Below are 15030 nucleotides of genomic sequence, written 5' to 3'. Positions count from 1 at the left end.
AACAATTAACGCAGCTGAAGTCTTCTCCCTGCAGCCTCGTCTTACGAAGCCATTCGGGTAGCTCAAACAGGGCAGATGCAGCGACAGCAATCGTTGGGGCCAAAATGCATGTTCCTCATTAAAGCGCGGCCTGCCCTGAATTGTCAACGGCTATCAGAGACTCAGCCAATTCTCATTATTTTGAGAGTCCGTCTTCTACAACATTATGGGCCAAAAGGTGTCCGTTCCCAAGGCTGGCGCTGAAATTCAAGTCATTGGCGCTGGTCTCCCGCGAACCGGGACCGCGTCATTCAGCGCAGCTCTTGAAATACTTCTAGACGGACCTACATACCACGGCGGCACCCAAATCTCACGAGGCGCACCTATCAAAGTCAAATCATGGATCAAAGCTTTACAGTACTGGGTCAAAGGAGACGCATCCAGTCGCATCGAGATGCAGAAAATCGTGCGGCAGCGTTTAGACGGCTACACAGCTGTCACCGATGCACCATGCTCAGAATTTGTCCCTGAGCTTCTTGAGATCTATCCCGATGCAAAGATCATTTGCACGACGCGCGATCCAATTGCCTGGGAGAATAGCATGGTTCAGATGCAAAAGCATAGCAATGGCCTGGTTCCTCCGTGCTGTCCTGCTTCCACTACCCGCCATGAGGCATTTTGTGGGTTATGCCGATCTTCTTGTTATACAGTGGAAGCGGCTGTATGGCGTTGAGGCTGGAAGTCATGGTCGCGATACGTATGCCAGGCACATTGCTTGGTTGAAGGAAACTGTGCCTGAGGATCGTCTGGTCTTTTTTGATGTGAAGGATGGATGGGAGCCTTTGTGTAAGGCACTAGGGAAGAAAGTCCCAGAGGGTATTCCATTCCCTCGTATCAATGGCTCGGAAGAAATCAATCGCACTGCTCAATATCATATTCAACAGGGTTTGATGCGATGCGGAACGATCCTGGCTGCTGTCTCTCTTGCTGTTGGGGTTTACATGACCATCTAGTTTAGGATACATGTTTGCTTAATATCATTCCAAGGCTTCCAATTGTGGGAATTTGCAGCTCGATAATCGAGAGAGTGCCTCCACCGTAGTTGTGACTCTGTGACAAAATTAGAATATTAATTGGGACTGAGCAGAGCATTCAGACGTAGATGTTGTTGCTGAACGGAGACCAGCCTCCTCACGTCAAGGTGCAAACAAGCTAAACATGCATAAGCTCCGCTCGCCGAACCACCCTTGAGACTCTTACTCTCAACGCCTTCCACTACTCATTTCAAGGGATTGATGCCCAAGCTCAAATAGCTTAACACCAAGGGGATCGATCTTTCACTCGCGCTCGCGCCATCATGGCGAGCCAGGCGGCCCCAATGGAGGAGATTATCTGGAGATCCCCCCAGCACGTGCAGATGATGGGGGGTTACCTGCACTCCAACAACAGTACGTTCGCGACATCTGTCACTACATCTGAGTTCTCGCTAGCTCTCGGACCACTATTGACTCTACTGGACAGTCCTCTTTTACTTTGCCGAGTCCACATTCTTCGATCCTCAGTCCAATAATGGTATCCTCGCGACGCAAGCAACATACAACGAGTCCCTCCGGCACGTCGTTGAAACACGCGCGACATTCGAGAGCAAATTGAAGCAGATGCAAGGCCTGGAGTTCATCGTCTCATTCGACCCTCTCGAGGCCGCCGCACAGTCGAACCCGAATCGCTTTGACTTTGAGCCAAATAATATCTGGGTCATTCGCAAGCAGGATCGACGCAAGCGGAGTGGAATGGAGGATGAGGTGACGGTGATTGCGACTTATTTCGTGGTCGGCGATACTATTTACATGGCACCGTCTGTCGCCAGTGTGGTCGGAAACCGAATTGTAAGCTCTATCTTTTGCGGTCTGGGGTTGGTCTTGCGCGACACCCGGACACTATGCTAATACGCATTTCGATTCTAGTTGACCGCCGTCACCTCTCTTTCGCGACTCTCGAAAGCAGCCTCGGCCCTGCCTACATTCACCCCAGCCACAGGCCACACATATCTACCACCCGCAGCCCGCACCACGGAACCCGGTCAGCAGGCATCTCAGCAGAGCAAGGAGAACACTCCGATGCCTGATGCGACTCAGTCTTCTGCCGCCGAATCGCAATCAACAGGCAAGGCTAGTCTCGGTGTCTCGACGACAAGCACCAGCTACCAAGACACGCGAAGCTTGGCCGAGGCGTTCCACCTTTTCACCCAATACGGCGATGAATTCATGGACGAGCATCCGTTAACCGGAGAGCCTGGCTCGTTTATTCTCTCGCGGGTCGGCGAGGGCGATCGCGCAGCTGGCGCCGCAGCGAAGACCGCAGCCAATCGGACTCTGGGTACGGGAATGAACACGCCATCCGGTGTACGAGGGCGATCAACAACCCCACAAGTTCGAATCGACACACCTGGAAAGGCCTCGGAGAAGAGTAGCTCCCCGCCTAGCTCGGGCGAGAATAAAGGGAAAAAGAGGAAGAACCGCGTTGCGAGCTGATTTGCATACTTGATGATACCCGTGCTGTGTCGAGAGGGAGCACAGCATACTCTTATACATTGGCGTCTGGGTGGTTTGGATTAATAGAATTACGAAGTTCAAGACACTACTTGTCCTCTGCAGCTATTGACCTGTTCTGAACTATGTTATTGTTGGTATATCAACCGCGGCGCAATAGATATCCTTCGATCTGGGTCGGATATATTGTAGATCAAGAAACGAGCCGAACCCCTGCTGGCTAACTACCAAAAACGGTGGCAACAGCTGAAGAGACGAAGTACTGTAAGCGAATGACTCACAACCCCTTAAACCAGCAAATAACTAGTTAACTAAAGAAAGCCCCTAGCAGTGTCAGGTAACCAACCACGGCCTCTCGCTTGCCTCCGTGGTCCGTCACTGCGTTTATCTTATCGCTGTGGGGCTGCTGTCCCAAGATTGTCCTCCGCGGCCTCCATCATCTTTTTCTTGCCACATAATAACCATTACCACGCCTCTTCTTCTCTTTGGAAGAAGCACAGCACTCTGTATACATACTTACAGCTTCATTACTACCTTGTTCCCGAATACCATCCACCATGGCAGAGAACAAGCCCGCGGTCGTCTGTGTCTTGTGAGTCATACTTCCCCCACCCGCCTCATTCTTTGTTGGCCGAGTTGTATACTCCCCCCAAGCAGCCTTGAGTCCAAACAATGAACAACCCAGGCTAACTAATCCCTCTTCCCTGGGGGTAATACAGCTGCGGCTCAACAGCAGGCAAAGACCCCATCCACCTCGAAGCAGCCCGAGCCCTAGCCTACCAGTTCCACAAGCACAATGTCCAACTCGTCTACGGCGGCGGCACCACAGGCCTAATGGGCGAGATCGCCAAGACCCTCGTCTCCCTCTCCGGCCCCAAGTCAGTCCACGGCGTGATCCCCCGCGCCCTGGTCAAAGTATCAGGCAAGGGCCTCGAGAGCGGCACGTCCACCCCGGAAGCAAAAGGCGGCAAGGCCGCGGAACGAGTACTCCCCCAGGCCGAGGAGGGCGAAGAAATCCCCCAGTCGGAATACGGCATTACGACGATCGTGCACGATATGCACACCCGTAAGCGGTTGATGGCTACGATGGTGTTGGAGGGTGGACCGGGTTCGGGCTTTGTTTCGTTGGCGGGTGGGTTTGGTACGATTGAGGAGGTTATGGAGATGACGACGTGGAATCAGTTGGGGATTCATCGGGTTGGGGTGGTGTTGTTGAATATTAATGGGTATTGGGATGGGTTGCTTGCTTGGGTGCGGAATGCTGTTGAGCAGGGCTTTATTACTGGGGAGAATGGGTCGATTTTGGCCGAGGCGCATACTGTTGAGGAGGTTGTGCCGAAGTTGTTGGAGTATCAGTGCAGTTGTGACCGGATGCAGTTGAACTGGGGCCAGGAGTGATCGCTTGCATTGGTTGCTGATGTTTCTGCGGGTATTGGTTTAGAGATATCCAGATAAACCGCTAGATTATAGAATCCCTCGACTTGAACAGCGGAGCTAAGGGAAGACCGATTCGGTACGGTCAGAACAAGAGTAAATGAGGGGGAAAGCACGGCATAAGCAAGGATTTCATGTCTATGCGGAATCATTAAAAACCAGAGAAATTATGAATCAACCTCCATGGACTCGCCCTCCACAGTACCAGATGCTTCAGACCGCTCCAGAGCCTCCAGAAGAGGCACAGTCTCCTGACCCTCGTACAACTTGAAGCTCTCAATACGGCCCTTGGATCCCTCAGGAGCCAGCCCAACCACACCAACAGAAGTATTATCCACCGTAAGCTCCTTATCCTGCGAAAGTGTCTCCTTCAAAGCCCGCAGACCATGGTTGATCAGCTGGTCACGACTGCAGTCCGCAAACTTATCAAGGTTGCGCTCAAGGTATGTGCGCGCCATCTGAGAGCGAGCCCCAATAGCACAAGCCACCATCTCGTGGATCAGACCCGAGGGCTGGAACTCGAACAAGTGCGGGCCGGCCTCGTCGACGCCGGCAACGAGCAGGCCCACGCCGTAGGGCCGCTTGCCGTAGTGCTGGGTGTTGGTTTGCGCGCGGTCGCCGATCTGCGTGACGATGCGCTCCAGTGGGATTGGGCGGCCGTAGGTCATCTTGGAACCGAGGGATTGCTGCTTCATGAAGTTGGAAAGGACACGGGCGTCTGAGGCCAGGCCGGCAATGGCAATGGCCATGTGCGAGTCGATCTCGATGATCTTCTTCTGATAGGAGGAGAGTTCTTCGGCATTACGCTGTTATTCAGGGTTTGATTAGCTTTGGCTTCTTGGTCTGGGATATGGCGTGCCCTGATGGCGTTGAATGTGCGGGTGTAGGGCGAACCTTGAGTCCGACCAGGACAGCATGTGTCTTGTTCACCAATCCCACAACCACAGATCCTTGCTTCACAGCCTCCTGTGCGTATTCGACCTGAAATATCCGACCTTGCGGAGAGCTGTGACAGGTCTCGAGTTAGTATGTTGCTGGTTTCTCGCGGACCGGCCGGGGTAGGTCTTACAAGGTGACAGCATCGTTGTCGTAGTTGTTTCTGAACATGGCGGCGGGAAGGGATAAAGAACAAGGAGAGTAAAGGGGAGGATAAGAGCCCTTTCAATTCAGCAGAAAAATAGAAAGGAGAGCAATAGAATGCGCGGATGGAGCTTGGGGCTGAGATGGGGACGCTGTAGCCAGGCAGGTAAGGTGACGCGGTGTGAAGCATGAGCTCTTGCTGCCTGAGGCAACAACACCCAGTGACCTTCAGGCCCCAACGTCACTCATTCCTCGTCCATCTCCGAAGCTCACTCCTCCCCTCAATCCCTGCCAATGGGGCTGTCATTCCCGAACTACCTCTGAGTCTATCATCTGAACAGCGCGCTATTATATCCTAACCAAACCTCTCCTATCTCGTCAACCCGGGCAGCTTCGGCGACTCCGTAATCATGGCGGCTGGACTCAAGACCATCATCGCACTCTCATTTGTACGCAACTCCATGCCTGCCAGCTTGTTCTACTTGGCTGACACGATTTACTGACTTGAAATAGGTGCTCGCGATTGGTTTCCTCCTCGTTATTCTCTCCTCCGCCCTTTGGCACAAGTACTGGCCCCTGTTGGTGGTTGCCATTTATATCGTTGCGCCTCTCCCCAATTGGATCTGTGGACGATGTGCGAACCCAGATGATTTTATGGACAGCTCCAGCAATTCAGCCATGGATTTCGGACGGTTCATGACTGGGTTCCTGGTTCTTACTGGTATCGGTGAGTTGTGCAGCTTATTACCGCCATGTCTAGGAGACAACGTACCACGGACGGTCATTCCTGGGCGTCTTTGCTATTCTACAAAGTCCTGCTCCAAGTCTTCAAGAATCCCTACTCTTTCAACTATGCGGTGGCTAGCTATTCTCTGATCTGATCTGCTGACACCCCACTTTCTCTTAGCCCTCCCCGCAGTTCTGGCACACAGCGGAGCGATCGAGCTTCCGGCTATGATCATGTCCATCCTTGGCGGTCTGTTGATTTACGGCACTATCATCAGTTTCTCGATGTTTTTCCAGGAGCAGGAAGAGTTCTGAATGGCGATGACTGGTTGGGGTGCCGGTTGTTCCTGAATTCTCGTGTTAGGCCGTAGGGGTTCAACGAAGATCCAACTTGCCTCCGTGATGACTTTTTCTTTGCGCGATTTGTTTTATTTGAAACGTATCTACGGTATTCCCGGAGCGGGGGAATGGTTTTCTAGCATCGATTGCCGCTTATTGGCTTAGCATGCCTTTGGCTATGTTACTCTGGGTGTATTCTAACGCAGTGTGTATATAGAGACTTCTCGATGGATTCTTCTGTCTCCCCCGTAGAATTAGCGTGTACAGGTAGAACTTGCTTGTGCTAAACGTTGTAGAAACCCAAGAATCCGAATCTAGTGGTGTAGTGGTCCAGCCATTTGTGTTGTGGCTTCATTTCCTTGGACGGCGGTTTCTCCATGATCGTTGCATACAGTGGTTATCATCTCTTCATTTCATATCTCTTACATACTGAGAATATTATTCCAAGCTTGTATCGTCTCAACCTTATGAACATACCAGTGGTCCATCACATCGGCTTTTAATCTATAGTTTCACGTGACGTCGCGCGTCATAGCGCGTCCCGCCAACAAGCAATTGTCGATGATCAGACGCAACTAATCGACCGCTCTCACGATCAACTGCACCCAAAGTCTGCCATGGGGGAGCAGTTTGATTGATAGGACTTGAAAATGAACATCTGGTCGGGGCCCATTAGCTTGGACCCAGACCGCCAGCTAGAAGGTAAAGCCCTCGACGCGCCTCGTGCCAGTCATGCCCATGGCTAACCTTGATACTAGGGATCCGCTTAGTTGACCCGACCTCCCACTGGCAATGCGACATATCTAAAACTGCCAAACTCGGTCTCCGCAGCTTTGTCAACCCAGCATTGATCCCGCTTCACGCGCGAGCAGGTCCTAACCTCGAAGTACACACTCTGAACGCGGGGACGTCACGATATCTCCAGGGCAAGTTGGCGGGAGCCGTATGGTTAAATCAAGATGAACTGGACCTCCACCAGTCTGTACAATGCCCCGTCGGCCTGCTGGTCAGTGTTGACGGCACTCCAGCGAGGAATACCAGCGTGGTCACGTCGGACCTCTTGATCTACGGCGTGTTGTCGACAGCGACATCCTGTGCACGTCCGCCGACCCCGCCGCACTCGTCACCCTCTGATATACCCGGACAGCCCAATTCTTTGCCGGGCAAACCGTATCAGCTCAGAATATATGCTGCACCACTATCCACGTCCTTGATCACCCAGGCTCAAGCCTTCCCGTCTCCTCCACCAAGCTCAGATGAAGAACGCGCCTCTACTCAGGCTGAATTCCTCCCAGATATCAGCTCGCCCAGTCCAAAGCGCAAACGAGTCGCCACTCTCTTTGAGGTGGCAGCACAACACCACCGTCGCGTCCGACAGCGCGGTGGCGAGGCAGTCTCCCAATTGATGGCCCCATCGCGGCCACCTTCCTCATCCCAGAATCTCCAGACTCTCCGAGTAAAACGCGAGCCCGAAGATGACCAACCGAGTCTACCAACACTCGACCGGCTGGTCGCACACAGGGCACGCTCCGTATCAATCGGAGCTGGCCTACATAGACCAGTGAGCAGACTCGGCGCACGCGGAACAGGAACCCCAGTTCCAGTTCCAGTTCCAGGTGCAACTCCAAACGCAGACCCTCAAAAACGCACTACAACACCAAACCCTTTCCTCGACCCGCCATCCCGCCGCGCATCACACACTCAACCTCCATCCCTCCTCTCAACCTCAACCTCAGAAAACAACCTCGCAACACCCAATTCCCCACCCAAAACTGCAGACGCCATCATCGCCGAAAACAAGAACCTCATCACCCGTACAATCCTCACTTGCATGCGACTATATGGCTTTCACCGCTCCAATCCACGCTCCTCCTCCTCTTCCTTCTCCAGCAGGCTAAACCCGACTGGCCCGGGATCTGCCGCGGAGACAGAAATAGATCCTCGAGGCGCAATCCCAGCACTGGAGACTCTTCGCGCGGAGACACCCGCCCCTGGAGCCGCCGCGGATGATGACGAGTTTAAAGCTATGTATCACGCGACGTATAAGGCGTCTGCCTTTGCGCTGCGCAAGTATCTGAAAGATAGTAGTGCAGGTGGAAACGGAGCTACGCCTGTTTTACTGGAGAAGGGGAAGGCTATGACGTGTATTGATGAGTTGTTGAAGCTGTTTTGCGAGGATCATTGATTTAGATTTGGATCTCTGGGGGTATACCATGTTATGAGAATATGAATTTGCATTTGGGTTCGTGGTGTTTGTGATGTTTCGTGGACTGGATTGATGGGATATGAGGATACTTTTGATATCCAAGTCCTGGGATTTACAGATGATTTGGTTTACTTGTTAGGCGTTGGGTGTTTATACCCCGTTAAAATGTCATTATCATATCGTCATGCCTTCTACATTGTTCGACTTACACGTATCCATAAGATCATCTACCGTGGTCTCCAGTAGAGTACATCTACAAATCCCTACACAACTACACTCACTACTCCCCCAGAGTCAAGGTATTCATATGAATAAAAGCCCATTCCATTCACGCTAATCCCCAGCCCTCGGCCAGGATGCGAATGCTGAACACCCAATCCCAAATCATCATATCTGCGCATAAAATACATAAGCGACATCGGGGTGCAAAATAGGTATATCGAGTCCAGTCAATTCAAGTCAAGTCAAGTAAGGTCCGTGGGGACTGTTCAGATCCAATCCGTCAAAGCGAATACTTCACAGCGCCAGGTTATAGGTGTAATCATCCTCGATATTCTGGGAGACCCAAAGGACGACAGAGCTGTAGCACACATTAGCCAAGGGTATCCCGGACAAGTAAAGTAATCTTCCAAGTCTGGAGATCAGCGTCTGGAGTTAAAACAAACCTCAGCATAACCAGCCCATTAGCCACCACGTTCGCGATACCAAAGTAAAGCGTCTGAAGCGGATAATCTTTAACAAGGTACTTGAGCACCATAACCGTCTGCAAGCACACATTAGCAACCCCAATATTCCCACATCTACCTCCCTGAAACTCGACTGGATAAACGTCAATGTCAATGTTGACGATGAACGGTACGTACCACACTCCCCGCCAAACCCCCCGCCAAAAGCGCAAACCCCAAAAACAGCACAAACCGCGCCTTCCACGCCACCCCGCCCCCGCTGTAACTAAAGCTATCGGCCTGCAGCCTGGACTTCTCAATCGAGTTGATGACCAGCATGCCCAGCGCGGAGCAGATGGCGGGGATCCAGTCGACGAATTTGATGTGCACGTCTGAGCCGTTGCGGGCGCTGCGCGAGAAGGATGCTACGTCGACGAGGAAGAAGAAACCTGCTGCGAACTGGGGAGGAGAGAAAAGAAAATAGCGGTGTTAGTGGGTGCGGGTTTGGACTTGGGGAGATGGTTGGTATGTTGGGTGCGGTACGTACCAGCGCGCCGGAGGTGTAGACGCCTGCGTTGCGGACGGCGGCGTTGTTCAGCCATTCGGGCTTGGTGAACCGGAAGAGCCGGTTGCTGGAGACGTCCATGGTGGGTGGTTTGTTTGTGTATTTGATGGGGTGAGCTGGGGACCTGGGGTGTGTGGTGAGCTTCGGAGGCCGATGACGATGGCGCGCTGGGTGCGGATAAATGTCGGGCCGGGTGGTAGTAAGCTTGAGGATGTCAAGCGAGGCACTTGGATTACAGGTTCGAATGAGTTGGGTATGGATTTGTGAGGTGGGGACTTGGTTTGTTAGCTAAACTATTCTAAAACTACCTACATGGATATTTAGTGGATGGGGAGTGAGGTCGAATTTACTGTCGTCTTAGGCAGTTGTTGAGATGGTCGCAGGCAGCAAAGTATATATTGGATGTGCGCCAAGCTTTGGCTTGATATCTACGAGTGCGTTGCGCGTACCGCAAATTAGGTAACTACATTTCTTAACAATGAATTTTATTCGAACCATTGAATTTATGCAATGTCTTGAATTGAAATCGTCACGTATGGGACTTGTAGTCCCGGGTATATACATCAGATCAAATCACTTCTCTGCTGAGGCGGAGGGTGCTTCAAGGTATCACAACCCTGGGCTATGTGGGATGGGCACCATCCATGTGATTGACGGTGTCATTCTAAACATGAATGACTTGTGGAGGTGGTTGGTTGAGGCCAAGCCTAGCCATCGCGAGCCGGTCTCGCTCTCCGGAAATGTATTGCAGGAGTAGGTGTGCAACATGCTGGAGCCTCGATGGATGGCACATGGTCTAGGCTTGGTGTTCATTATTCCATCGTGAAGATCACGCATCCCTCTCCTATGAGGCGCACTGAGAGAACATCGGATTCCCAACAAGCAACTCTCACGCCGAGTCGACGGGGTGGGCACGGAGCTTCTCCATGATAGCGTCGATGACCTCCATATCACCGGCATCAGTCTTATCAGTCGCATAGCCCTCGGGAAGAACCTTGACAAGCTCATTCATAGCAGGCTGGTAATTGCGCACCGCCGACGAAAGCGCATAAATGGATTTCTTGCGGGCAGCGGGGTTGGGATCGGCGGTGGCCATGGAGACCAGGACAGGAATACCATTCAAAACCACGAGCTGCACATCAACCCAAACCAAAGTATTAGCATCTTTTCCCCAAGTTCTCGAGCATCTGTATCGTGACGTTGTAGGAAATATCACGAGTTCACACATACCTTATCCTGCGCCTTCTCATTATTCTGCACCGCCGTACCGATACACCACGCCGCCATACGACGCATATCCGCCTCCTCGTGCTTGAGCAATTGCACCAGCGGCGTCCACAAACCCAGCGGCTCGAGGTTATTCGCATTATCGATGCCCTCGATCAATTGTTCGAAGTTGTCAAAGGCGATCATCTTGTTCTCCAGGTCAGTGTCGTCCGAGTGTAGGACTTCCATGGCGGCCTTCATGAGGTCTGCGTCGGAGGGACCACCCATCAATGCATTGATCATGTCTGGGGTGAGGGTGCGCGAGGCTTCGTCGGCGCTGGGAGGGGCTGTGACGGTGCCGTCTTCGTTTTTTTGTTGCGAGTTTGCGACGCTCCATTTGAGGAGCTTGTTCATTGTGGGATCCATTGTGGTGGTGTGTGGAGGGGAGGGTGTTTCGGGTAGAGAGGACTTGTGGGTTGATTCTCTTTTTTGGAGGAGAGGTTGTGCAGAATCGAGAGAATTTCGAGAATCTAGCAATCCTGGTAATATGAAGCTCGATGCGAACTGCTTATCTAATCTGACGTCGAATCTGGATGATTCGTGCGGCGCCCAGCAGATTCGATCATGTGACTGGACGATCTTCCATTAGGTCATGTGATGACAGCACGTGACTTGCCACTCACCGTCTCGCACTGCCACGGGGAAATGGCGGTAACCCACTGGAACCACGAACCATGTTTCTTGGACGGCGCTTGCGTAAGGCTCGATGACCGTGGGACAGTGACACTGACAGTAATACTGTACCTGTCTTATCTGTTCATCACTAGGTCATGGGCTAGGACATCAATGGCATAGTTGGAAACAGCCGGACGCCTCGTATCTTCGTAAAGTTTACTTGTGGTATGCTATACGACAAAATGTATGTGGGTATGATGCCCATAATAATGACGGGACCAAGTCCAGTACGGAGGTGGTACCGGTCATGTACCATTGGGCGGTCGGGGCAGTGCTTTCTATACTTAGAAGTGACCTTGTCCAGCCAAACAGTCCATGAAAAAACGGAGTGTACTGTAAACCACACTAACTCCCGCCTCCGTCCTGGCTGGCCCTGTCCACCCCGCCACAGGAAAGACTCCATGAATGTCGGAGCCTGGTCTGGGTTTTCGAGAGTGTCAGCTCTATACAATTGGGCTACGAAGTGTGTAATTACAGAGTATACGGAGTCGAGGAGGGCAACAAATGGTCCCTCGATATGACTATGACCATTGTGGTGAATGTTACGAGGCAGATATTCATGTGAATGTCCATGTACAGTATGTCATTGCTCATGAATCATGAAGAAGGGTCTGGAGGCTCTCCAGCTTGTCTCTTGACGAGGTATACGCAATGTCGGTCCGGGTGGGATGGTAGGCAGATCCATAACAAGAGTCGGAGTCCCAGGGAATGATGGTGTCTGCCTTGGGGAATTGATGGCAGGGCAATTGCATAAATAGGGTAGAGCGTCGAATAATCGGACTCGCAACAAGAGCAGAGTGATAAGCGTTGGAGCAGGCTAATCGAGCAGAGAAGCGTCCAGTCCATCCTCCTGTTCGTGCTGTTCGTACTGGCAGTCCTCTCGCGAGTGGCCCAACCAGCAACAAACCAGCCAAACCCAACTTGGCCCCGCTCCACTTCTTTCCCTTTCCACTCTGTTTCCCTCTTTCCCCCTCCCCCCCCCCCCCCCTACCACCAACTCAACTCGACTCTACACCTCTTAACGCACCTCCCGCTTTATACCCTTCTTACCTCCCCCTCCTCCCTCCCTCTCATTTCCCTTCTCCGTATCCCCCATCTTAATCTACATCCATCTCAGTCACAATGGAAGGTATGCACTGCTCTTCCCTGTCCCTCCCTCTCTCTCCCCCTCTCTGTTGTTTTTGATCCCGTTGTGGCCACCTCAGCGCCTTGGCTGCCCCCCCTCCCCAAAGCTGTCTGGGGAGCGACCAGCGCTGAGGGAAGCTGACGGGTTGACTGTGGAACCCATCCTCGAAATCGAGATTTTATATGCTAATTCATCGATTCATCTACAGAGGAAGTCGCTGCTCTCGTCATTGACAATGGGTACGTGATGAAAATGGGAGAAATGGCCCTGTGAGAGCTGGTCTGGCGGTGTTTGGGTGCCTCGTCAACCGCCCGGTCGCGGTCCCGATTCCATCATCCTCCCACCCCCCCCTAATCCACCGCCACGGCACATGGGAATCTCAATCGCTGTCCAGACCACTTCCAGGATCTAGCTCGAGCCTATTTCTCCCCTATTCTGCGATGGAAGAATCTCTTACTGATGTGTTGTTTGTAGCTCGGGTATGTGCAAGGCCGGTTTCGCCGGTGACGATGCCCCTCGAGCTGTCTTCCGTAAGTCCCCAACCAAAACTCCCCCTCCCCACACAAAGTTTCCATTACAATGGCAACCCTCCCCCTCCTCCTGGCAAGCCATCCCACCAACCCTTGCGTCGGCTCGTCGGCCCAGCTGGGGTTGGTCGGAAAATTTGCTGCCTTTGGACTTGGACCGGGCACATTAACACCTCCCCACAACAAAAAATCAAATACTGACCAAGATGAATAGCCTCCATTGTCGGTCGTCCCCGTCACCATGGGTAAATATCTCCTCCTCCCCCTTCCCTTTATCCCACTCTTTCCCTGGTCTGGAAAGGCCTCTATTTGCGTTTTGCGCTGGTCGCAAGCACTGCGAATCTCCTCTCCACCACCAATGTAATCAATGCAAAGCTCGACATCCCCGACTAACACACTCTTTCCAGTATCATGATTGGTATGGGTCAGAAGGACTCCTACGTCGGTGATGAGGCACAGTCCAAGCGTGGTATCCTTACCCTCCGCTACCCCATTGAGCACGGTGTTGTCACCAACTGGGACGACATGGAGAAGATTTGGCACCACACTTTCTACAACGAGCTCCGTGTGGCCCCCGAGGAGCACCCCATCCTCCTGACTGAGGCTCCCATCAACCCCAAGTCCAACCGTGAGAAGATGACCCAGATTGTCTTCGAGACCTTCAACGCCCCCGCCTTCTACGTCTCCATCCAGGCCGTCCTGTCCCTGTACGCCTCCGGTCGTACCACTGGTATCGTCCTCGACTCCGGTGATGGTGTTACCCACGTTGTCCCCATCTACGAGGGTTTCTCCCTGCCCCACGCCATCTCCCGTATCGACATGGCTGGTCGTGACTTGACCGACTACCTCATGAAGATCCTGGCTGAGCGCGGCTACACCTTCTCCACCACTGCCGAGCGTGAAATCGTCCGTGACATCAAGGAGAAGCTCTGCTACGTCGCTCTCGACTTTGAGCAGGAGATCCAGACCGCTTCTCAGAGCTCCAGCCTCGAGAAGTCCTATGAGCTGCCTGACGGTCAGGTCATCACCATTGGCAACGAGCGCTTCCGTGCTCCCGAGGCTCTGTTCCAGCCCAACGTTCTGGGTCTCGAGTCTGGCGGTATCCACGTTACCACCTTCAACTCCATCATGAAGTGTGATGTTGATGTCCGTAAGGATCTGTACGGCAACATTGTCATGGTATGTCATTTTTCCCCCCCCCCAGAATTTATGTTTTGACTCGACGACTGACTTTGCTTTCCTTTCTCCAGTCTGGTGGTACCACCATGTACCCCGGTATCTCCGACCGTATGCAGAAGGAGATCACTGCTCTTGCTCCTTCTTCCATGAAGGTCAAGATCATTGCTCCCCCGAGCGCAAGTACTCCGTCTGGATCGGTGGTTCCATTCTCGCCTCCCTGTCCACCTTCCAGCAGATGTGGATCTCCAAGCAGGAGTACGACGAGAGTGGTCCCTCCATCGTTCACCGCAAGTGCTTCTAAGCTTCTACTTTTCTTTGTTCGAAGCTTTGATCGTCGTCGCTCGTACTTTCCTGGTGTATCAAAAGGCAGGATGGAGGCACTGGTGGATCGCAAGCGTTGTTGGACTCGCATTATCAAGCGGATAGCCTGAAAATGGAAATTCTTCGATTTTAGTGGAATAGAGTCGGTCCTTTTTTTGAATAATTTTTTTCAGGTCTTTTCAACCTTTTGAGATTTCCTTCTGCTTTTTGCGTCTTGTTGACATGCTTCCCTGCTTCTGTTGTTGTCGTACCCCCGTTCCCGTTCCTCTAGGTCCTTTTCCACCCGTTTAGGTATCTATCCATCCTTTCCTACTCTTAGCTTCTAGCTCTAGTCTGCCGTGCAAAGTCTAAGTCGAGTATCTAAAATCTTCTCTATCCTTGTTCCTTTTTCCT

General features: G+C 52.4%; 9 protein-coding genes across 9 annotated transcripts; 6 read left to right on the top strand and 3 right to left on the bottom strand.

Moving 5' to 3' along the window:
- Positions 1–205: 205 nt before the first annotated feature.
- On the top strand, positions 206–992 carry N7458_004843 (sulfotransferase family protein; the record flags this gene model as incomplete). The annotated part of the gene is made up of 2 exons (XM_056908225.1): positions 206–613; positions 690–992. The coding sequence occupies 2 exons, from the start codon at positions 206–208 to the stop codon at positions 990–992; spliced, it is 711 nt and encodes a 236-aa protein (XP_056766843.1).
- A 344-nt stretch (positions 993–1336) lies between these two features.
- Positions 1337–2510, top strand: med6 (mediator complex subunit MED6; the record flags this gene model as incomplete). Its single annotated transcript, XM_056908224.1, has 3 exons — positions 1337–1427; positions 1501–1865; positions 1944–2510. 3 exons carry the CDS (start codon positions 1337–1339, stop codon positions 2508–2510), a joined length of 1023 nt encoding a protein of 340 aa, XP_056766842.1.
- A 575-nt stretch (positions 2511–3085) lies between these two features.
- Positions 3086–3926, top strand: N7458_004841 (LOG family protein; the record flags this gene model as incomplete). Its single annotated transcript, XM_056908223.1, has 2 exons — positions 3086–3120; positions 3248–3926. The coding sequence occupies 2 exons, from the start codon at positions 3086–3088 to the stop codon at positions 3924–3926; spliced, it is 714 nt and encodes a 237-aa protein (XP_056766841.1).
- Positions 3927–4129: 203 nt separating this feature from the next.
- Positions 4130–5069, bottom strand: pre5 (proteasome core particle subunit alpha 6; the record flags this gene model as incomplete). The annotated part of the gene is made up of 3 exons (XM_056908222.1): positions 4130–4768; positions 4857–4968; positions 5032–5069. 3 exons carry the CDS (start codon positions 5067–5069, stop codon positions 4130–4132), a joined length of 789 nt encoding a protein of 262 aa, XP_056766840.1.
- Positions 5070–5452: 383 nt separating this feature from the next.
- Positions 5453–6083, top strand: N7458_004839 (Vps55 family protein; the record flags this gene model as incomplete). Its single annotated transcript, XM_056908221.1, has 3 exons — positions 5453–5491; positions 5556–5769; positions 5950–6083. The coding sequence occupies 3 exons, from the start codon at positions 5453–5455 to the stop codon at positions 6081–6083; spliced, it is 387 nt and encodes a 128-aa protein (XP_056766839.1).
- Positions 6084–6757: 674 nt separating this feature from the next.
- N7458_004838 (uncharacterized protein) lies at positions 6758–8292 on the top strand (the record flags this gene model as incomplete). The annotated part of the gene is made up of 2 exons (XM_056908220.1): positions 6758–6809; positions 6866–8292. 2 exons carry the CDS (start codon positions 6758–6760, stop codon positions 8290–8292), a joined length of 1479 nt encoding a protein of 492 aa, XP_056766838.1.
- A 537-nt stretch (positions 8293–8829) lies between these two features.
- Positions 8830–9624, bottom strand: N7458_004837 (UPF0220 family protein; the record flags this gene model as incomplete). Its single annotated transcript, XM_056908219.1, has 4 exons — positions 8830–8893; positions 8979–9076; positions 9177–9437; positions 9526–9624. The coding sequence occupies 4 exons, from the start codon at positions 9622–9624 to the stop codon at positions 8830–8832; spliced, it is 522 nt and encodes a 173-aa protein (XP_056766837.1).
- Positions 9625–10432: 808 nt separating this feature from the next.
- Positions 10433–11175, bottom strand: fes1 (Hsp70 nucleotide exchange factor FES1; the record flags this gene model as incomplete). Its single annotated transcript, XM_056908218.1, has 2 exons — positions 10433–10675; positions 10774–11175. The coding sequence occupies 2 exons, from the start codon at positions 11173–11175 to the stop codon at positions 10433–10435; spliced, it is 645 nt and encodes a 214-aa protein (XP_056766836.1).
- Positions 11176–12606: 1431 nt separating this feature from the next.
- Positions 12607–14747, top strand: act1 (actin ACT1; the record flags this gene model as incomplete). Its single annotated transcript, XM_056908217.1, has 6 exons — positions 12607–12613; positions 12819–12849; positions 13085–13140; positions 13352–13382; positions 13545–14316; positions 14388–14747. The coding sequence occupies 6 exons, from the start codon at positions 12607–12609 to the stop codon at positions 14745–14747; spliced, it is 1257 nt and encodes a 418-aa protein (XP_056766835.1).
- Between the last annotated feature and the right edge of the window lie 283 nt (positions 14748–15030).

The sequence above is a fragment of the Penicillium daleae genome (assembly GCF_028827525.1).
Source record: "Penicillium daleae strain IBT 16125 chromosome Unknown utg000005l_segment0_segment0, whole genome shotgun sequence".
NCBI classification, from domain to species: domain Eukaryota; kingdom Fungi; phylum Ascomycota; class Eurotiomycetes; order Eurotiales; family Aspergillaceae; genus Penicillium; species Penicillium daleae.
Note: the sequence above shows the minus strand (reverse complement) of the source record. Positions and strands in the feature narration are given on the sequence as shown.